The 24,528-nt window shown below is 37.4% G+C and overlaps 1 protein-coding gene across 2 annotated transcripts in view; it reads left to right on the top strand.

Moving 5' to 3' along the window:
• C7H12orf56 (chromosome 7 C12orf56 homolog) overlaps positions 1-23,769 on the top strand; it is a 199,221-nt gene extending 175,452 nt beyond the window's left edge. For both annotated transcript variants that reach the window (XM_077111297.1, XM_077111292.1), the window contains one exon: positions 23,455-23,769. In XM_077111297.1, the coding sequence (XP_076967412.1) occupies positions 23,455-23,496 (42 nt within the window). In that variant the 3' untranslated portion in view covers positions 23,497-23,769. The remainder of the gene's footprint in view (positions 1-23,454) is intronic.
• Positions 23,770-24,528: the final 759 nt, after the last annotated feature.

Below are 24,528 nucleotides of genomic sequence, written 5' to 3'. Positions count from 1 at the left end.
CATTAGATTGTAGACTTTTAAAGGGTGAAGTGTATGGAATATGAATTATATCTCAATAAAGTTGTTTAAAATAAATAATAACAGGCTTAGGGCTTGATTTGTTCCATGGGCAGTAGCTTGCATACCTTTGTTGTAGATACCATTTGAATGATTCTTTTCATATGCTCACCAATGGGTTCAGGCTATACAGAGTTGGAAAATTCCATTTGGAGACCTTGTAGATAGCTGTAAAGTTCTTCTCTGGGTCTTGCTCATGACGAGAGTTATGAGCCTTTTAGCTCTGTTATAAGCAACAGTGAACTCCTAGCCACCTGGCAGTTTGTAATTGAGACCAAAAATTCAGACATACAGTCTCACTGTGGTTTCCAGTATTGAGTTCTTACATAGCCACTAGGCTGGGAGGACCTTCACTCAGTCCCAGCCAAACTTACCAGGCAAGCAATCATTTTGTCCTTTTCCACATCAGTTGTCTAATTAGCTTAGATCCCCAAACTTCTCAAGGTGAAAAAATAAAGCTTCATCCCCATTACATCCCTTTGGGTAAGGAATACAAGGGAGTGATGGCAGAGTGCAAATTTTTCTTCTTATAATCAGTATTGGCCAAGACAACCTGGTTGGAAAGCCTCTACTACACCTGTAGCCCTAGGCATTCTTTCCACAAATATTTATTTAGTGCCTAAGACATTATTCTAGGTGTGAGAGATACAGCAGTGAATACGAGTTTATTGAAATCCATGCTCTCATGGGGCTTATGTTCTACTAGGAAGGAGTTTCTCTCTGCTTTTATCTGCTTTTTTTATGCAATGAAATATTATCCTTTATCATCATGAATTAGTCCTGAATCAGAGTCCTATGTTTCATGAGTGGTCATTTCACTTCTCCCTCAGCCTCTAGGCTGGGAACCTGAATTCATCCCAGACTGAACTTTTAAGTGCTATGAGTTCTATTTATAGTAGTTATAAAACATCCACTTCCAGCCAATATTATTCTTTCTTTACCTAGGCTACAGCAATAGCTTCTTTACTGGTCTCTGTGAATCTTCAATTTCCCCACAGTATTGTTAAAAAAATCAAATCTTATATCCTTTCCATATTAAAAACCTTCCAGTAGCTTTTCTATTTCTCTTAGGATTAAGTCCACAATACTTTACCTGGTCGATGATTGTACTGAATGCACTGGTCCTTATCTATCTGAACTCAAATCACTCTCCTCTTGGCTCACGTTGGTCTTCTCTCCTCATCTTGAAGGTGCCAAGCTCTTTCACACCTCAGCCTTTACACACTATCTCCCCCCAGCTTGCAACACTCCCCCCTTCACCAAGTTTACTACATTTGCATCCACCAAGATTCAGCTTTAATGTCCCTTTCTTGGTGAGGCTGTCTTTGATTCTACCCTATTACACATCTTTACTTTTGATATAGCTATTTGTGCTATTTGTTTAATGAATCTCTCCTCCATTAGACTATGAGCTCCATGGGGCAGGGCAATTACTATTTGTTCACTATTTTAACCCCTTACCTGGCCCAGACTTTGGCTCCTAGTACCTGCTCAATAAATATTTTCAACAAGGAACAGGTATGTTGAAAAGGAGATCTATTAGGACAAGAAGATTATGAAATTACCTTAAAAAGTTGGAAAAGACATTTTATGGTTAAATTTTATATTATAAATTAGAATAAAAAGAATGAAAAAAGAGGGAAAGACATATAATGATTAGAAAAGAAGGGAAGATGGAGACAGAGTGACAGAGAGGGAAAAGACAGAATCACAAGTACTGTAAGAATAGAAGGCTAGTAGAAAGAGGGAAAATTTAATTTAAAATAAAAACTAGTGAAGGCTTGACTGGAGGAGCATTGATTTTAGGAATAATGCTCTGAGAAGCTTTGCAAAGTTGAAATTCAGGCCTGTTGCCCCCACACTGGTCAAGGCAAAGACTATCCCAAATTTTGTACCGAACAATTTTGTCCATCTTTTTATCTTTATTGCTTTTGTTGTAAGCCTTAAAAATATCCCAAATGAGATATTACAAGCCTTTCTCAGGAAGGCTAGAATATTTAGGAAATAAAGCTCAGCGAGATGCTTCTGATTTCAAGAAGGAAATTTCTCAATCCACTTCCAAGCTCAATTCTAGGATAATTTGTGCTCCATCTTTCCTTTCTTCATGTCTCTCCAGGTGGTAATAGCTAATTAAGAAAACATTGGAACAGAATTTTTGGTTTCATCATTAAGTGTCAAGAAGAAGGCATTTCTAGAAAGGTTTAATAACTGGCAGAAAGCACATTCCCAAGGGTTTCTGTGCAGACCTTTGCCTCATACGCAAATGCATGAGTGGTTGAAATGCCACCTCTTAATAATGCAGGCAAGAACACCAGAAGAATTAAGAATTTAATTATACATCCACACTTTAGGAAAAAATACTCAAAATATCTCCTTTGAAGAAGAAAAAAAATATGAATTTTAATGATGTTAATAATGTTACTATAAGACTCAAACAAGAAAAGGGGATCATATTAAAGCACAAGGCAGAGTCTTAATGAGTGCTCCAATCTCCTGCAGAACTAACTGGAGAGAAAACGTTGACAAAGATAAGTTTTAAATCCAGTTTTGGAGTTTAAATAATATCCATTATGAGAACTGCACTTAAGATTGCATAAAGAGCATGATAAAAATGAGCACATTGGCTAAGGTTCACAGCAGAAGCTAAACTGGTTACTGTAATTATTGCAACAAGTACTTATTGAGCATCTACTGTGTGCTAGGCACTATAAAGATTACTAAGACCCAGTGCCCATCTTCAAGAAGATTACAATCCAACAAGGGGAATAAGTTAACCACAAAAATAACTATAATGCAAAGTAGTTGATAAAAAATGACCAGGGGATGAAAGTTTTATGAGAGTTAGCCAGAGAAAAGGCTTGTATCTCATTAGAACAATCAGTAAAATTTTCAGATAGTATTGAGATGAGCTTTGAAAAATAGTAACACTGGAATACTGAGGAAAGAGTATTCCAGGCAGTGGGTACAGAAAAGGAAAGGTATGGAAAGGGAAAAAAAGGAAAGATTTTTAGGAATTTCAGTATACTTCTGTACTTTCTATTTGGGAAGAGGGGCAGCGGGAGATAGAACTGTAAAGATAGGGAGGAATCATATTGTGAAGAGATTGTATTTACTCATTCATTCATGTACTCACTCAACAAATATTCACTGAGAACCTACTATTTACTCGGCATCGTGCTAAACACAATGGTAAAAAAAAAAACAGAGGGGCTTTGAAAGTGCACAACAAACTGTATATTCATAGACTTTCGCAACTAGAGATCTAAATATTTTTTTGACAATATAGTCACTTGTCTGCTTCCCCGCTTTCATATTGAATAAGTCAAGGTTATCAATGGTAAAGGTTTGAGTCCAGTGTGAACAAAAGTATCTTTTCCCTATCTCACAAGGGTTCAAAAGTAATTTTGAGGAGGGAAAAAATACATTTTAACTGATTATACTTTCAAGGTACATTTTAGTTTAGGGAGCTAAGTCAAATTCTTTACCAGGTTTGGAAAGATTTAACTGCTCCTTTCTTGGACAAGGCACTTCTGCAGCTCATTCCTGAAGACACTTGTCCTGTTGTTTGTCCCAGTGAGGTTGATATAATGATGATGATGATCTTATACCAGTGGCTGATTATCAGACTGGCCAAGTGTGGTCTTTATCAACTGGAAGCTACTGCTCAAGAATTCCAAAGATAGACTCTTGCAGCCATTATCAGCCTTGAACGTGATTAGAATATCAGTCTACAACCTGGAGGTGGCAAACATTGAAGATCTATCGAATCTACAGGAACGTGGATTTTAAAGTAGCAAATATGGGTACACTTGCTGTTAAAATAAAGAGGGTATGTCTACGTTTAAATTCTTAAAAAGAAACGTGAAATGAAACATTAAAAATAGAAATGGAAGTAATTGAAATGCAGTGCAATTATGTGGCTGACAATTAAGGTGAAATGTAAGAATACATTAGAGGAAAGGCTATGAAAGATTATCATTAACTCAAGGACTTATAATAAGGAGGTTTCTCAGGCTAAGTATTAATTGGGTTAACTGTGGGGCCAGGGGCTTCAAAAGCTTTCTCAGTTTGAAGCCTGAGTCTATGGAACAACCTGTCCTTAGGGTTTTAGCTCAGGTCTGACATTAAATGCTTCAGGAACTGCTGCCAAACTTGTCTTTTTACCCATGCAGGAAATAGTACTGCAAGTCCTGACACAAAGCATTTGGGCCTTGAATGCTCACTGAGAAAAGTAAAGTTACTATTCCACTTATCTTCTAATAATGTAACTCAGATTATCTAATCACCGTCCTTTCACTCTCTCAACGTGAAATCCATGTTGGGCCAGCCTAGTGGGGAAAATGGCCTTGTTTTGATACCTTAGACAAATGTAAGAACTATTTATTGAATCAAATGAATTCAATAAAAGATTTTTTTCTGTAGGCTGGAAAGAAAGACACAGCAGAGATATCATTCATTTAATTCAGCCAGTCAGTATGTATGTTTGAGCGCCTAGTCTATGCCCAGCACTGTGCTAAATGCTATAAGGAAGAGAAGTATCAGAGGTAACAGCCACAGAAATAGGATGAATACAATTAAATAAAGAAGGGTATAAGACAGTGCATGATTAGTTAAGTCCCTCCTTTGTATGTAGTGTGCTAAAAAGACACTTTGTCAAACTGCCTTGTTACCATGGTGATAGTTACTAAGAAATGCACAGATTCATATGTGGACAGGTTAGAGTTTTGTGGGGGGTTTTAAACATATGTAGTGTTTTTTCTCAGTTGGAATAATGGTTCTTAATAACAGTCTTCAATTTTCTCTGTGGATTCTGTGTTCAAGAAAGAAAGCTGGACCAAGAGCACGAGGCCTGGCATCCATACTGACCTTATACAGTCAGGGGGTTTTCCTGTTGTTTCCTGGATATGCCTGAATCCCTCTTGTGTAATCTGAAATGACTGCAAGGGTCTCAGGCTAAGTTTATCAATTCTTTAATACACAGATATGATTCCTGTAGGTTACTTAAGGTTAGAGAAAGAATCCTGAGGGACTTCTCCTCTCTTGATCATCTCTCACTCTAAATTCCTGCTTTGGTCTCGCCTGTGGTTGCTGTCTTCGCCCCACCTCATCCTATTTGTGGCCATTGTCCCCTCCTTCTTGATTCCTCAAGCACCACTACCTACAGGTGATTGTGCACAACAGACTTTTACTGAAAGCCTGGGAATAACAGGAGTTATTAAATACAGCAGAGGAAATTTAAATATCCAAAAGTTTCTTGGTCATATCCAATGTAGGGAATTTCCCACTATATTTTCTTCTCAGGCCCTGCCTGCTGCCATTTTGCTGAGACTTCCTTTCATAGCCCTTCAGCCCCAAATCTCAGTAATTTTATCATTCCACACAATATAATGCTCTTTGTCAAAACTTGCTCTCATGTAGACTAGCTACAACTCCAAAAGCCGGATTTATTGTTTTCTTCCCAAAAAAAAAGTTCCATCTACCCTAGAGGTTAATCTTGCCATTCCCCAAGAATGTAAAAGCAGCTAAATGGCTTTTTTAAAATGTTATGTCTTTGTTTTCTCTGTTCACTGCTTTTTGACTTAATTCTATTTGATCTGTATTTAAGGTAACTTTTTTCTTGAGACTGTCTGAGCTACAGATGCAAAGTCAAGGTTTCAGAAACATTCTGCATTGTATATGTTATTCATACGTTTGGGGAGAAATTTTGTTCCTTTTTTTTTTTCACTTCACTTTCTAAAAAAGAGATTCTTCAAAGATTCAGAGAAGTTATGGATTGATTTGTGATTTCCCAATTCCTGTATAAGAATAGGGAATGCAGCGGGCAACGGTGGCTCAGTGGCAGAATTCTCGCCTGCTGTGCTGGAGACCTGGGTTCGATTTCCGGACCTGCCCATGTAGGGAAAAAAAAGAAATAGGGAATAGAATATCAACTGGATTCCTGTAGAAACTCCCCTACTGTAAGTTTCTAGCGTTATCTAAAGGCCAGGGACCTTTTATATGCACTTGGCACAATTTTTACAAGAGTAACCTTCCCCATTCTGTCATAGGAGTAGCTGCTTGAGCAGTGACTAGCTCTGCTTTAAGGATATGAATCTTATCTGTGATTACACAAAAGTTTCCAAGGGTGCTGAGTGCTGACTTCTTTCTTTGGCAGACCCAAATTACATTTAGATGTCATCCCCAAAAGAAAGTAACACATGACAATAAGCACAGCTTCTTGCAAGGATGGATATTTTCCTTTGGACAGATCTCAATCTTTATATAGATATATATGTACCTATCATTAGCCTGTTATGTACTATGTATGATACCGGACTAGGTACCATAGAAGATGTAAGAAAACTATAAAACAAAATCGAGATCCTACAGGAATTTAGATTTTAGACAATGAGAAAGGGTTTTCTATACCAAAGTAATAATTATGGAACAAAAGACAAAGTAGAATTCATTCATAGAGTTCTGGAATTTTAGAATTGGAAATATGTTTTGCAGGGGAGAAAACTAGAGCCCAGAAGGGTTAGCAGTTTACCTGAGGTCACAGAAGAATTAGTGGGAGGGTCAAGAATAGAACGCAGGAATTACTATACTAGCTTTGTCGATCTCACCATATGCAACAGCTACTGAGCATACATTCTACGAAAATAAATATACAGCTTGAGATAACAGATCAACTAGAGAATGTCTGGTACACTATTTGGCACTTAAAACATGATCAATAAATGTTACCTTTCATCATTAACACAATTATCATTATCATCATAACAGCTAAGAATACAAATTATGGTGTTAGCCAGACTAGTCTGCCATTTACTGTGTAACTGTGGCTAAGCGACTTACCTTCTCTAAGCCCCAGTTTCTTCATCTGTAAAATTGGAATAAAAATATATTTAGCTAATAGGATAGTTGTGAGGATTACATGAGATAATACACATGAAGTCCTTAGTATATGGCCTAGCATGTTGAAACTGTTTAGACATTAGCTATTTCATAGCATTTATAAATCTATATAGGTATAGAGAGAGTCAAAGACACACATATAAAGTATTAATGGAACTTCTCTTTGCCTTGCCAGTCAGTTAGCTTTTACTGAGCTTTTGCTCAGTAAAAAAACATTTACTGAGCTTTTGCTATACTCAGATATCAATATAGAAGAGTAAAGAATAAAGAAAATAGAAGAAATACTACCTTTCTCAACAAATTTATATCAATTGCCTAACCAAAGATGAATGACTGAGTTTCTGTTTTCAAGGAGCTTGCAACCTAGTGGGGGAAATGGGCAAGAAACCAGGCTGTTAGAACATGGGGTGAGATACACATTGCTGAGCTCAGGCTAAGAGTTATGAAAGTTCACAGAAGGGACATCCAATCCAGTAGGAGTAGTGGTAGGGAAGGGACTGCCAAGGAAGGTTTTCCAAATGAAAGAATAAGGAGTTGGACAAAAATAAGAAAAGTTGAAAAGAGTGGAAAGCCACAGACTAGCAGTGGTGGGTATTCTGAACAGGCCCTCAGCATCTACTGCCATCTTCTAGTGAGGTTAAGAAGGAAAACCACATTTCCCTATCCCCCTGCAATTTAGGGTTCTGCTTCCGTCAATTAGATGCACTTGGAAGGTGGATCTGAGGCTGAGGCACTGCGCTCTGTTTCTGCTAGCAAACTCAGTTGTGAAGACACTGGCTTTTCTGCAGCAGTCTTTCAGTGTCCAGATGCTACTAAGATGTTGAGAGGTAGTTGCAGGAGTGACAGTGGCTTTCTGATCCTCGATCACAGCTACAGTGGTATGTTCTTGAACTCAACAGTACCAGTGACGGCCCCTGATTCTCCATCTTCCTAATTATTGCAGAGGCAGCAGCTCCTCTGGTGGAACAGTCCTGTAGTCTTATCCTAGAAATCACTCCTGAAGGTTAGGTCAAAAGACCCCTCTTTTATTCTTTCCAATGATTTTAAGCTGAGTCCCTGCATTAAATCCCTTTTGCTGAAAATGGTTTGAACGGTTCCTATTTCTTGCAACTAATAAATCAACAGAATACAAAAATGCAAAATGTGCTATGAATAACATATGCAGGGACCAGCAAACTTTTTCTGCAAAAGGCCAATATAGGAAATATTTCAGGCTTCATGGACCACATATGATTTGTCACATATTCTTCCTGTGACTTTTTTTTTAAGAATGCAAAGATTATTCTTAACCCTGTAAGCCAGATTTGGTCCACAAGACCATAGTTTGCTGACCCTTGATGAGCATAATGAAATGTCAAAAATTAAGCTATTAAAGGAAAATGCTCCTGATTTTTTGCAACTGAAAATATATTTAACAATGTCAACATTAGAATTTAACCAGCAAGCCCTTGGCCACCTGAGGCTTGTCAATCAATAGTTGACAAGATGAAGCAACAGAATTCCAATAAACAAGAAGCTGTCACTTGCCTAGTCAACTCTGACGATTCAGTTTTAATCTGTGCCCTATTAATGAAAGTCTAGTCTAGAGCAATGTGCAGGCAATCTGGACAGGTCTTGAACCATCTTACATCCTAAAGACACAAAACAGACAAATATACAAAATAGAATCATCTCTATTCTGAACACATCAGGTTCCAGATACTCCAATTTCCTATGATATCCAAAAGAATACCCATGCCTTTGTTTTGGGACATAACCATCCAACCCAAGATTTCTAGGGCTACAGAATTAAAACCTCAAGACTAGGTAAGGGAGGTATGGAGGTAGACTCATTAGATTTGGGTTTTGCATTGTCAAGTATCTGCCATGAGAAAGCTGAAATCAAACACAATGCAATTGCAATACCTATTTTTCAACTAGACCCTTCTCCTTTTTACTTTAAGTGGTAGTTCAGTTCAGTCTCTTTGATTTTCCATGTTCATTTTGAGGAAATAAGCATCCCAACCCTGGACAACTAATGATTTCTAGTCAAATATATGGGGACTTAATTCATAACTTAGTCCTAATTAAACCAGTTCACACAATACTTGCTGCAAGAAACCCTTGCTGATTCTAAACTATTAGATATAAGCACTGTGACATGAGGGAAGAGAGGAAGTTCTAGTTTATGAAAGGTCTATTTCCTCTTTCAACCACTACTGCCTTTGGAACTACACAATTGGAAAACTTGAATAGGTTGCTTGCTGATTCTGAAGAAGTAAGAAAAAGTGAGAAAAAATTTATATACAATGACTGACTGCTTCAGTGTCCAAGCTCTTGTTCCTATCCAGATTTAACACACTAATAAAATTATAATTTATCCAAGATGGTTTACAGAAATAGCAAATTTTAGGAAGACTTACATAACATTACTTATCTGTTCCCCACAGGAAAAAAAAAAATAAGGAGGCTAAGGACAGAGCTGCATTTCGTCAAGCAGAATAAATTTTGGAAATGTAGGATTCTACTTTCTCTCTCTGACTTCAATATCAAGTTGCTATTCAAGTATTTATGTAAAAGGATATTTACCACTAGTTTAGTTCTTTTTTAATCTATTTTTATTGATAAATATCCATACACATACAGCCTGTGCTGGTTTGAAAGGATTATGTACCCTAGAAAATCCATGTTTTAATCCAGATTCATCTTGTGGAATCAGCTATTTCTTTTAATCCTTATTCAGCACTGTAGGTTGGAAATCTGATTAGATTATCTCCACAGAGATATGACTCACCAATTGTGGATATTAACCTTGGAGTGGAGGGAGGTATGATTCTACCCATTCCAAGTGGGTCATGATTAGTTTGAATTCTTTAAAAGAGGAACATTTTGGAAAGAGCCCCAAAGCAGAGAGTCCATGCAGTCAGAGACCTTTGGAGATGAAGAAGGAATATGCCAAGGGAGCTTCATGAAACAAGAAGTCTGGAGAGAAAGCTAACAGACATTGCCATGTACGCCACGTGCCTTTCCAGTTGAGAGAGAAATCCTGAACTTCATTGGCCTTTCTTGAGTGAAGGTAACCTCTTGTTGGTGTCTTAATTTGATCATTTTTACAGACTTATTTTAATTTGGACATTTCATGGCCTTAGAACTGGAAACCTGCAACTTAACAAATTCCCCGTTTTTAAAAGCCATTCTTGTTTCTGGTATATTGCATTCCAGCAGCTTGTAAAGGACTTACACAGAGAACTACAAAACATTTTTAAAGGAAATCAAAGAGGATCTAAATAGGTGGAGAGATATTCCATGCTCATGGATAGGAAGGTTAAATGTAGTTAAGATGTCAAGTCTACTCAGATTGTTCTACCGATTCAATGCAGTACCAATCAAAATTTCCAACAACCTACTTTAAAGACTTGGAAAGGCTAGTTATCAAATTCATCTGGAAGGGGAAAAGACTAAAAACTAAAAGCTAAAAGCATCCTAAGGTGGGAGGATTAACACTCTCCAATTTTAAAACATTATAAAGCCACAGTGGTCAAAGCTGCATGGTACTGGTACAAAGATAAAAGTATTGACCAATGGAAATGAATCGAGAGCACAGAAATTGACCAAATCTATGGTAAACTGATCTTTGACAAGGCCCCCAAATCCAATGAGCTGGGACAAAATAGTCTTTTCAATAAATGGTCATGGGAGAACTGGCTGTCATTAGCCAGAGAATGAAAGAGGATCCTTACCCTACACACTAAAAAAATGAGCTCAAAGTGGATCAAAGACCTAAACATAAGAACCAGTACCATAAAGCTCCTAGAAGAAAATGTAGGGAAACATCTTCAAGACCTAGTAATAGAGGTAGCTTCCTAAACTTTACACCCAAAGCACAAGCAATGAAAGAAAACATAGATAAATGGGAACTCCTCAAAATCAAATGCTTTTGTGCCTCAAAAGATTGTCGAAAAGGTGAAGAGGCAGCCAGCTCACTGGGAGAAAATATTTGGAAATCACACATCAGATAAAGGTTTGATATCCTGTGTACATAAAGAAATCATACAATTCAACAACAAAAGAACAAGCACCGCAATTATAAAGTGGGCTAAAAATATGAATACACATTTTTCTGAAAAGCAAATACAGATGGCTAAAAAGCACATGAAGAGATGTTCATTCTCATTAGCTATAAGGGAAATTCAGACCAGGACTACAATGAAATACCACCTCACACCTGTAAGAATGGCTGCTATTAAACAAACATGAAACTACAAATGTCGGAGAGTATGTGGAGAAATTGGGACTCTTATGCACTTCTGGTGGGAATGTGTAATGGTCCATCTGCTATGGAAGATAGTCTGGCAGTTCCTCAGAAAACTAAATATCAAGCTGCCCTATGACTCGGCAATACCACTACTCAGTATATATGCAGAAGAATTGAAAGCAGCGACACAAATAGGGATTTTCACTTCGATATTCATGGCAGCACTATTCACAATCGCCAAAAGAGGGAAACAATCCAAATGCCCATCAACAGACAAGCGGATTAAGAAAATGTGGTATACATAGTCGATGGAATATTATGCAGCAATAAGATGAAATGATGTCCTGAACCACATGACAATATGGATGAGCCTTGAAGACATAATGCTGAGTAAAATAAGCCAGACACAGAAGGAAAGATACTGTATGATTCCACTTTTATGGCCATGTAAAAGTAAAATGAGAGGCTTATAATACAGAATATAGGGGACCTAAAGAGTCACAGAAGCTTGAGATGGGTGAACAGTTTGCTAAACAGGTTGAACATAATTGTAAGGGACTAGACAGAAGTAAATGGGGTGCACTAGTGGGTCTATAAGTAATATTATCATGTTGAAGGTGAACATGATTGAAAGGGGTTGTATTGTCATGTGTTCCACCAATTAACGCTATAAACATAAATAAGTTCTTGCATGAGCTACTGCAAAGGTATGAATCTTTAACACACACTATGGACTGTGTTTAACAGGAAAACATCAACAGTGCCACAACAATACCAGGGATACGTAATGGGTGGAGGGACAAGAGTTAGGGGGAGGTTTGGATTTTCTATTTGGTGAGCGTGTGTTTATCGGCTGTCTTTCTCTTGGGAACAATGAAATTATCTAAAATTGAGAGTGTTGATGGACTGTTGACTTCGGACATTATACCGGAGGCCCAGTAGATGGAGGTGGCTGAAAGATGCACTGACTGAGACACAGACTGGCAAATGATGGTGTAAACATATGATTGAACATGATGCTACTACAAAAAGGAACAAAGTTGTAAGGGCATTCAACAATTTGAATGGACTTGAGGGACATTTGGTGAGGCAAAATAAGCCAGAAACAAAAGAGCAAATATTGTATGATCTCATTTAGAAAATACTTATGAGAAAATTGGGGCCTAGATTGTAAGTTCTTATAGCAATCATATTTAGTCCAGAGTGGTAATTGTTACTTCTGGATTTTGAGGGGCTGTTTTATACATGTATAACCTGGTATTCAGAGATAAGAATGAAGCCAATTGGGTCAGGATTAAGATAATTCAGAATCCGGGGGTAAGGAAGGCATCGCCTGTATTTTAGAATTTCACCTACTCTTTGAGACTGAAGGAAGAAAGTTTTGTTATGTCCAGAACCTAAATTTTCTGTAGCACATAATCTAACTCAACATATACCTATCCGGATAGATCATTTGAACAACTGAAACACAGGGAGCCCAGAATAAGAATGAGAGCCTTTAATCCTGTATAGCTGGATATAATGCCTGGATATATCCCAGAGTATATTAAACAGATAATCAAAAAGAATTGGTAAAGTCCCTTGAGGGATGGGAGAAGAATTATAGAACTCTTAAACTTCACCTCCAAAGAAATCCTGGATACTGTGCCAAACATTAGGGAAACCCAAATCAATATTCTAAGCCCTTGATCTTGAAGCTTGCTCTTGTGATGCTTATGTATATAGCAGAGAAGCATGCCTATATGTAGGCTGAGCCTCCTCCCTATGTGGGACATGATGACATCCAGGGATGAAAGTCTCCTGGTGGCGTGGGAGATGACCCAGGGATAAGTCTGGCCCAGGCACCATGGGATCAACAATGCCATTCTGACCAAAAGGGGGGAAAGAAGTGTAACAAATAAGGTAACAGTGGCTGAGAGAGTTCAGTGTTGAGTAACTATACTGTAGGTCACTCTTACACATGCCTCAGTTAGACACTGCTACCTATCATAACTTGCCAAACCCCAAACAAAATCAAATCCTAAAGAATACCTAGGGCATTATATAAGATTCTACAAAGGTTCCATGCACTAGGGTAACTTTTCAAAACCTACAACTTCCAAATGGGTCCCTGGACAAGATAATTCCTAAAATGCAAAGGGGCCAATCCTTCCAGAACATCAATTCATTCCATCCCGTATCCCATTGATAGCCCCTTCCAACATGGAAAAATGTAGAATGGGCATAGCCCAAATACCCCTAAAGAGTGGTAGAAAGATCAAAATTGTTGGTGGAGCTATATAGAGAAGGTCAGGCTTAACAAAAGTGTATGAGTACTGAATCATTATACTGATATATCTTTTAGCCTCCAGTACCTTTGAGCAGCTAAAATAAAAACCTAAAATTGTGGAATTGTAACTCATACCAAACTCTGAAATCTATTCTACAACTAATTATCATAATGTACTTTGAAATTTATTGCTTTTATGTTATTTAAAGAGAAAGAGGGGTGTAACAGAGAAGACAGGATTTAACAAATGAGTATGATTGCTGAGTCATCATATTAATATTTCTGTTGGTTTCCAGTGTCTTGGAACAGCAAGAAAAAAAAATGAATCATGGAACTGTAACCCATACCAAATATTAAAATCTATTCTATAACTACCTGTTAAAATGTACTTGAAAATGTATTGCTTTTTGTGTACATATGTTCGATTTCACAATAAAAAATGTTAAAATGAAAAAACAAATACTAGAAAACATAAACCAATGGCAATATTAGAGTGATTATACACCATAACCAAAAGTGGGACTTACCCCAGGAATGAAAGGGTAGTTCAATATATGAAAATAAATCAATGTATTAAATAGAATGAAGGAAAAAAACCCCACATGATTATCTCAATAGATACAGAAAAGGTATCTGGCAAAAATCAACACCCTTTCTTGATAAAAACATTCAGAAAAGTAGGTTTAATGGTTTGAAGCTGTATGGACCCTACAAAAAGTATGTTCTCAATCTATTCCTTTGGGCATAAACCTATTGTAAGTACAGCCCTGTGTTTATGTTACTTCAGCTAAAGTGTGGCCTAGGGTGGCTTTTCTTTCTTTCTTTTTACACACTTTTTATTTAAGAAAACAAAAACATACACTTAGAACCACCAACAATGGCTATCTTAGTTGGCTTAACCATAGGTATATTTAAATAAAGTATCCAAATAATCATTGTAAAGCCTGTGTTTGCACAGTAAATTTCATAAACCAATTTAAAATTAAGGCAACAAGGAAGAAATCTACATATTCAGGTAGTAAAGTTCTTAAATTCTAAGTATTAAAAACCAACTTAGATACCATTTGATAGGCTGTCAAAACTGTGAATGTTCTCAAAATTTTTAAGTAGAAAGTTCTTACAAATATCTGTATTGCTATAGTAATGACCTATGTTACTAAATATTTTCCTTATTTCAGGAAAATATGAAGATACAAATATTTTTACAATTAACACATGGAAATTTTAACCATCTAAAATGGATATCTTAGGTAGCTTATCCATAGGCATATTAAAAAGAATATCTAAGTAATCAATGTAAAGCTTGTTTGTACAATATGTTTCATAAACTAATTTAAAATTAAAGCAAGGAAGGAAAAAAATCTATAAATACAGATATCAGAATTACTTGAATTCTAAATATTAAATATTTTAATCACTTATTGGAGTCCTTTATAAATGGGATTAATATAGATACCATTTATATTAATAAATGGTAGAGAATGGGAGAGAAGAGAGAAGAGGGAAGGGGAAGGGGTAAGAGGAGAGGAGACAAGAGAGGAGAGGAGAGAAGAGAAGCAAGAAGCTGAAAACAAGAAAACCTGGCAGAAAAGGGAAAGTGCAGCAGACATCATCATATGTCTTGCATATGACAGAGGAGTCTGGGATCACCTGAGGCCAGTCTTTGGGAAGGAAGCATCATAGGATGATTCCTTGATTTGGACATTTTTTTCAGCCTCAAATCTGTAGATTGTAAATTAATTAAATTCAAGTTGTTAAAAGGAGACACACAATATAGGGCAAGATTGTGGCATAGTAAGGTGTGGAATTTAGTTCATCCTACAGGGCACTAATAAATAGCCAGGAACTATAAGTAACAACTGTTGGGATTCCAGTCACCGGACACACATTGCACAGCAGTCTGGAATGGGTGGAACAGCTGAGATCCTGCACAGAACTATAAGTCTCCCAAGCCGTGGAGGTCAGCACCCCTATCCCATGAGCATAGCAGCCTGGGTCCCCCAAGGAAAAAGAAACAGATTTTACTAGGAACAAGGAAGGTAGGTCAATCAAACTCCAATTGCAGAATCAATTAACAAATTCTGACTGCTGAAAACAGGGCCTGAGCACAGATAAACCTAGAGTAAGCACTAAAGGAACCAAGGGTTTTCATCCCCACAGAGAGGGTGTGGGGCTGACAGAAATAAAACAAAACAAAAACAGAGGCTTTTTGAGTTGGTGGACAGCACAAAATACTGGAAAAAAGCTGGTCCCTGAGAAAAGGGAGCACATAGAACCTGGACACAGATAGAGTCATAAACCAACTCCAACTCTTGATTGGCAAACCCAGGGAGCTGGGGTCTGGCTGTGAAAAGGCTTTTTTTCCTTTTTCTTTTTTTTACTTCTTAACAGGTCATCAGACAGAACTGCCAGTATTCACAGCATTCATCAGCACTGCCAAATTAAAGGTGAATTGTGGGTGAATCAAAACCACATCTGAGTGATAAAATAACTAGTCAGGTGAGGATAATTCCCTAAAAGGTGTATCTTCCCCAAGAAAAGGGGGTGGGGCCCATCTCAAGTGGTTGCCCTTCTTCAGGGAATTCAGGCCCCAGGGGCTGGAAAACAGAAACAACAGAAACCTGCCTTCTAACTCAGCCTCTGTCTCAACAAAGCCACTGGCAGGGAGAGGCTGCTAAGAATTAAAGGCACTACATCACTTTACCCTGGTGGGAAGCCGCAAGATGACAAGCATCACATGCTGAGCACACAGGAAAAAGATAGAATCTAGAGGCTTCATAGGAAAGTCTGACAACCTGCTGGGTCTCACCCTCAGGGAAACTTGATATTGATCACACCCCCATCCTGAGACATGTACCTGTCTGATCTGGGAAAATCTGACTGGGGACAATCATATCTGAGGAGACCAGAAAAACAAGAGCTAAAAAATTCTGCTCAGCTAAACAGAAGCTATGCTAGAGGTCTATAATAAGTTGAACTAAATGCCAAAGAACAGAGAGAGAACACAGCCAACCAACAAAAAACCCTAGGTAAAAGAGTGAAAATGATCCCCAGAATAAACTAATCAAAGAAATCAAATGCCTAGACACCAGTAAAAAATAATAAGTCATACTAGGAAAATTGAAGATATGGCCTGGTCAGAGGAAAAATCCTACATTTCAAATGAGAGGCAAGAGTTGAAACTACTAATTAAGAATGTTTGAAAAGACATGCAAAATTACATAAAAAATCAAATCAATAAGTTGAGGGAAAATATGGCAAAAGGGATGAAAGATATAAAGAAGATATTGAGCATACATGAAGAAAGTGAAAATTTGTAAAAACAAATCATCGAACTTATGGTAATGAAAGGTACAATAGAAGAAATGAAATAAAACAGTGGAAGCCTAAAATAGCAGATTTGAAGAGGCAGAAGAAAGGATCAGTGAACCAGAGGCAGGACATTTGAAGTTCTACACATAAAAGAACAGACAGAGAAAAGAATGTAAACAAATGCACAGGGTCTCAGGGGACTGAATGGCAACATGAAACCCATAAATGGGTGTCCCAGAAGGAGAAGAGAAGGGAAATGGGGCAGAGAGACTAATGGAGGAAATAATCACTGAAAATTTCTGATCTCTTAGGAAAGACATAAAATTACAGACCCAAGAAGCACAAAGTGTCCCAAACAGAATAGATTCAGATAGACCTACTCCAAGATGCTTACCAATGAGATCATCAAATGTCAAAGATAAAGAGAGAATTCTGAAACAGCAAGAGAAAAGCAAACCATTGCATACAAGAGAAACTTGATGAGAACATGTGCAGATTTGCAGGAGAAACTGTGGAGGTGAAAAGGCAGTGGTATGATATATTTAAGATTCTGAAAGGGAAAAACTGCCAATAAAGAATTCTATATCAAGCAAAACTGTCCTTCAAAAATGGGGGGAGTTTAAAATATTTCCAGTCATACAGTCACTGAGAGAGTTTGTGACTAAGAGACTGGCTCTATAAGAAATACTAAAGGGAGTACTGTAGGCAGATAAGAAAAGACAGGAGAGAGAGGTCTGGAGATGAACTGATGACTATCAATAAAGGTAAAAAGAGAAAAAAAGATATGACATAAAATCTAAAAGATAAAATGGTAGAAGAAATTACTGCCTTTACAGTAATAAATTAAATGTTAATGGATTAAACTCCCTAATCAAAAGACTTATACTAGCAGAATGTATAAAAAAAACAGGACCTATCTATATGCTATCTACAAAAGCAGACACATATAGCAAACTATAACAGTAGAAATAGGAGAGAAATTTCTCCCAACATGAAAAATTCCATTTATGAAAAACCCCACAGCTAATAATATACTCAATGGTGAAAGACTAAGCTTTTCCATTAAGATCAGGAATAAGACAAGGATGTCCACTTTACTACTGCAATTCAGTATTTAACTAGAAGTTCTAGCCAGAGCAATTAGGCACAAAAAAAATGACAAGGTATCCATACTGAAAAAGAATAAATAAAACCATCTCTGCTGAAGATGACATGATCATATATACAGAACATCCCAAGGAATCCACAAGAAAACTATTAAGCTAATAAACAAGTTCAGAAAAATGGCAAAATACAAGAGCAACAAAGAAAAATAAAACTGTATTTACTTGCAGTGAACAATCCAAAGAGGAAATTAGAAAAGCAATTCCATTTATAGTAGCACCCAAAACAAATCTAGAAATAAATGCAACCAAGGATATAAAACACTTGTTCTAGTTTGCTAGCTGCCAGAATGCAATATACCAGAAATGGAATGGCTTTTAAAAGGAGGAGCTCAATAAATTGCAATTTAACAGGTTTTAGGCCATGGACATGTCCCAATTAAAGTAAGTCTATAGAAATGTCCAATCTAAGGCATCCAGGGAAAGATACCTTGATTCAAGAAGGCCAATGAAGTTCAGGGTTTCTCTTTCAACTGGAAAGGCATATGGCATACATGGTCAGAGTTTCTCTCACCTGGAAATGCACAGGCAAACACAATCAGGGTTTCTCTTTCAGCTGGAAGGGCATATGGCGAACATGGTGTCATCTGCTAGATTCTTCCCCAGCTCCCTGGGAGGCATTTTCCTTCTTCATCTCCAAAAATCGCTGGCTTTATGGAGCTGTGGTGTTCTCTGCTCTCTCAGAATCTCAAGCTTTCTCCAAAATGTTTCCTCTTTATTGGATTCCAGTAAAGTAATCAAGGCCCATCTGAAATGGGTGGACATATCTCCACCTAGTCCGGTTTGACACTCACTCTTGAGTGCGTCACATCTCTATGGAGATAATCTCATTAAAGTTTCCAACCTATAGTACTGAATAGGGATTAGAAGAAACCGTTGCACTCATAAGATTGTTTAGGATTCAAACACTGCTTTTTTTAGGGTACATAAATCTTTTCAAAACAGAACAACACTTGCACACTAATAACTATAAAACACTGCTGAAAAAATTTTAAAACACATAAATATGTGGAAGACATTTCACATTCATGGACTAGTAGAGTTAATATTGTTAAGATGTCAAAATTAATCTAAAGTAATATAGAACTTCAATGCAAGCCCTACGTGGTAGTTAGATTCAGTTGTCAACTTGGCCAGGTGAAGGCATCTAGTTCTGTTGCTGTGGACCTCATCTGTTGCTGATTACATCTGCAGTTGGCTAGGAGGCATGCCTGCTGCAATGAATGATGTTTGACTTAATTGGCTGGTGCTTAAATGAGAGAGCACAACGTAGCACAGCCCAAGCAGCTCAGCATACCTCATCTCAGCACTCGCAGCTCAGCCCAGGCCTTTGGAGACGCAGAAAGAAATCACTCCAGGGAAAGTTGTTGGAACCCAGAGGCCTGGAGAGAAGGCCAGCAGAGATCACCCTGTGCCTTTCCACATAAGAAAGAACCTCAGTTGAAAGTTAGCTGCCTTCCCTAAGAAGAACTAATGTAATAAATCCCCTTTTATTAAAAGCCAATCTGTCTCTGGTGTGTTGCATTCCGGCAGCTAGCAAACTAGAACACCCTATAAAAATTCCAATGGTCTTTTTTGCAAAAAACGGAAAACCTGATCCTCAAATTCATAAGGAACTGTAAGGGGCCGGAATACCCAAAACTTGTGAAAAAGACTAAAATTCAAGGAGTCACACTGCCCAATTTCAAATTGCATTACAAAGCAATAGTAATCAAAACAGTACAGAACTGTACAATGGATACTGAGTGGCTGCAAGAAGGAATGAAGCTGTGAGGCATGCAAGTAGATGAATGGACTTTGTGGATAGCATCTTGAGTGAAATATGTCAGAAACAAAAAGACAAACTTATAATGCCGCAGTAATATGAACTAAGTATAATGTGCAACCTTTAAGAATCGAACCCAAGAGCACAGGTTATCAGAGGAAGGCTTATTGCAAAGGTTCCTAGATTCCTATTCACATCTATTCTGGAGTTGTAACTGTTATTTCTAAATTATGAGATGCTGAGCTCTTTGCACATAACCGATCAGTCCCTGGAACTTTGCATCTGTGTGACACCTGAGACTCAGAACTAGAGTTCTGCAGCTATGAAACACACCATTACCCTACAGAACAACTGTCTGAAAAGCTGAAAAAGAGATCACACTTCAATTAGAAATATGAATGAAGCAGATCTGGTTAGGATTAAGGTAAATCAGATCAAAGGGTAAAAGATGATACTTAGACTGTTTTAAAACCTCAACTTCTGTATGAGACCAAAGGAAAAGATATTTATTCAGTACAAAATTTATATTTTCTGTAGCACAGTATCTAATTTAATTTGTCTGGTCAGTTTATATGAACACGTTGATTACATGGAAACTTGAATAGGGAGTGAGAATTTGTTGGCTTGGTACAGATAGTGTGATGCCCCAATACATGCCAGATTAATATGGGCAGAAAATAAAAAAGTATTTGCAAAGCCTTGTGAGGGACTGGCAGAAAATGTAGAAATATTAAATGTCCCCACCTGGGGAATTCCAGACATTCTTGTAAGTATAGAGGATTACTAATTTAATAGGCTAAGCCCTTGATCTTGGGGCTTACCCTTATGATCTTATGCCTGCAGAGGAGAAGCTAAGCCTACCTACAACTACGCCTAAGAGTCACCCCCAGAGTGAGGTTTCTTTTGCTGCTCTGATTTAGCCTCTCCAAAACAACTCAGCAGGTACCCACTGCCCTCCCCCCTATGCGGGACATGACTCCCAGGGGTGTAAATCTCCCTGGCAATGTGGGGCATGACTTCTAGGGATGAGCCTGACCCTGGCATTGTGGGACTGAGAAAGCCTTCTTGACCAAACTGGGGAAGAGAAACGAAATTAAATAAAGTCTCAGTAGCTCAGAGATTTCAAATACAGTGAAGAGGTTATTCTAGAGGTTATATGCATTACATTATATCCCTTTTTAGTTTTTAGTGGATTAGAATAGCTAGAAGGATATTTGAAACTGCTGAACTCTAGTCCAGTAGCGGTGATCCTTGAAGATGACTGTATAGCTTTTAGAGTGAGACGATGTGATTGTGAAAACTTTGTGGCTGACACTCCCTATAACCAGTGTATGGATAGTTATAGGTAAAATAAAAATAAGGACAAAAATAAATAATGGGATGGGGTTATAAGGGGTATGGGATATTTTGGGTATTTTTTTTCATTTTCATTTTTATTCTTATGTATTTTTTTGAGTAATGAAAATGTTCAGAAATTGATTGTGGTGATGAATGCACAACTATATGATGATTCTGTGAACCACTGACTGGACACTTCGGATGATTATAGAGTATGTGAATATACCTCAATAAAATTGAATTAAAAAAAAACATCTGTGGTATTGGCATAAAGATAAACAAACAGACCATGGAACAGAATTGAAAACCCAGAAACAGAACCACAAGTCTATGGCCCACTGATGTTGTTTTTTGGGGGTACATGGTCCAGGAATCAAACCTGGGTATCCTGCATGGAAGGTGAACATTCTAATACTGAACCACCCATGTACCCTGGCTGATTGATTTTTGACAAGGCTGCTAAATACATGTAGTGCAGAAAGAATAGTCTCATCAACAAAGAGTGCTAGGAAAAGTGGGTCTCCACATGTAAAAGAATGAAATTCTTTCATATAGTATAAGACTCTAACCTTATACTATATTTATAAATATAGTCAAAATGGATAAAGGATCTAAATATAAGAGGTAACACCATAACACACAAGGGCATGTTCAGGTACCGGCCCCTAGTACTGTGGGTGGGAAACCATTTATAAATATGACCTTTGAAAGTGTTATTAATTGTGTGCAAACCGAAGGAGGGTGGGCCCTAATCCAATATGGCTGAAGGCGCTATAAACAAAGGAAATTGGACATGAGAGAGAAATCACAGAGTGTAGCCAGCAGCTGGAAGCCAACAGAACCTGAAAGAGAAGAATGTAAGGAAATACGCTTCAGTCTGTAAATACTTTATGGCGAAACAAAGAGTGGAAATACAAAATTAAAGATATTACAAACAGAAAATTTAAAATCTAAAACCTATGAAAATTAGAAGCACTATCTGATGGTGACTAAATCATATAATCTACAAAAGTCATGTTCAGGACTCAAACCCTGGCCCTGAGGGTATGAACTCATCTGTAAATAGGATCTTTAAAGATATTATTAGTTAAAATGTGTCAAAACTAAATGGGGGGCGGGCCATGGTGGCTCAGCAGGTAAGAATGCTTGCCTGCCATGCCTGAGGACCTGGGTTCGATTCCCGGTGCCTGCCCATGTAAAACAAACAAACAAACAAAAAACACTAAATGAGGATGAGCCTTAACCCAAAATGGTTGAAGCCCTTATAAGGAAAGAAAATTTCACAGAGAAAGAAGCCAGGGGAAAAGCAAGAAGATGGAACCTGGAAAAGAAAGGCAAGGACACTGCCATGTGCATTGCCATGTGATGGGAAAGCCATGGAACCCCAGAGCATGTGGCCAGCCAGAAGATGCCAACTTCAGGATTAAGCAAGCCTCTAGCTTCTGAAAACAAGCCAATCTAATTGCTGTTGTTAAGCCAATTCATTGACCCGTATTTGTTTTAGCCGCTATGAAACTAAAGTATTCACTCACAGCAGCCATGTTTGTGGAGAAAAAACAGACAGATCTTGATGTGTACTTCAGCCCTGCCAGTTACTGGCTGTGTGTACTCTGGAAAAATTACTTAGTCTGTTTCTCCACATTCAAAATGCTGATAATTATACCTACCTTGAAGATTTGGAAAATCAGTGATCTGTAAAGTACATGGTATATCATCAATACTAAATCAGTGACAGTTTTATTATTTCATTAGCATGTTGTCAAGAAGATAGATCAGCAAAAGGGAATTAAGCCCAAATAATATAAAACTTGGGTAGAATCAGATGGCATAATCATTAAATAGTAAAATTATTTTTGTTACATGTTCTTTTACGTGCATGTTGGCTACAAAGAAAATTTAGTCTACTGTTTATTAAGTGAAAGAATGAATGCATGAATACATGAATGAATAACACTTTGCCCCAATCTTAATTTTTTTTACCTCCAAAGCAGGTTTTTATGATTAAAATAGCTTAGTGACAGGCCTTGTTGCTAGGGTTACTTTCAGAGACCTGTAAAGATAAGTATCAAATCCATGCTCTTGAGCAGAGCTATTTTTCAAGATCAAAAAAGAAAGATTTGGGCTGAAATTAAACAAGTTCTTGAGAAATAAAATATCACTGAAAGAGCATTTATGAGTTTCCATCCTTACATACTTTTAAGACAACAGATATTTCGTCACGCTGGACATTTCATCATTATCTGTGGTAGTTAGTCTCCAAGATAATTTCCAATGATCCTATCATTCCTGTACTTGACTGATCCCCATTAAATGAAGGCACGCCCTGTGTGGACAACTGCATATGGTGGAGGTGATGATGATGTGTGAATTCTGAGACTAGTTCATAAAATGCATTACAACTTCTACTTTGGTCTCTTAGATTGCTCACTTGCCCCAGGATAAGCCAATTGTCATGCTGTGAGGACACTCAAACAATTCTGTGGAGAGACTGAGGTGGAGAGAACCTAAAGTCCCTGACCAACAGTCCACACCAATTTGACAGGCATGTCTGGGAGCCAGTGTGAGAGCCACCCTGGAAGTGGATGCTCCGGCTCCAGTCAAGTCTGCAGATGACTGCAGCCCCAGCACACATTTGACTGCTACCCACAAGAGACAGACAGACATAGCTGCACAAGAGAGCTGCTCCTGAATTCCTGACTCATAGAAGTTATGAGAAATAATAAATGATTTTTTTTAAGCCACTGAGTTTTGGAGTTATTTGGTATATAGAAACAGATAACTAATACATTGATCAATAACAAACATTCATTGCATACTACTATACTAAATAGCCTGCTTATACAGTGAACCCCATGTTCACTTAAAGTAACTTCTTGCTTTATGACTTAAAAATTTTAACAGCTTGACACGTCATTAACTCTATATCATGTCTTATAAAGTTCTCATGAAACAAGGAGAACCAGTCGACAATAAATATTTAACAAATATCCATTGAGTTCAAAATACTATTCTAAATGCTATGCTGAATAAAAGGAACGTTGATGCTAATGATAACAATGTAGGTATTAATCATATTTATTAAGTATCTACTTTGTCTTAGACACCGTTCTAGATTACATACATCCTCACTTAATCTTTTTTTTTTTCTCACTTAATCTTGATACACATTACTAAATGCTTTCCAGAAAGGTCATACCAAGTTACACTCCTATCTATGGTACATAATAAGGATAGATTCACTGCATGTTTACCAGTATCCAAAAAAAAAAGTGTTTTTTTTTCCTAGTCCTGTGTATGTGAATGTATATGTGAATATATATGTATATGTATATATATATATAATGTTTATGTATATATATAAAATGTATATGTTTATATATGTACGTGTATGTATTATGTATATGTATATATATATACACATACACAGTTTATATATATATATATACATAAACTAGTTTAATCTGAATTTCTTTGATTACTACTGAGGTTGGAC

This window comes from Tamandua tetradactyla, chromosome 7, assembly GCF_023851605.1.
Source record: "Tamandua tetradactyla isolate mTamTet1 chromosome 7, mTamTet1.pri, whole genome shotgun sequence".
NCBI classification, from domain to species: Eukaryota; Metazoa; Chordata; class Mammalia; order Pilosa; family Myrmecophagidae; genus Tamandua; species Tamandua tetradactyla.
The sequence above is the reverse complement of the archived record's forward strand: the minus strand, read 5'-3'. Positions and strand labels throughout refer to the sequence as shown.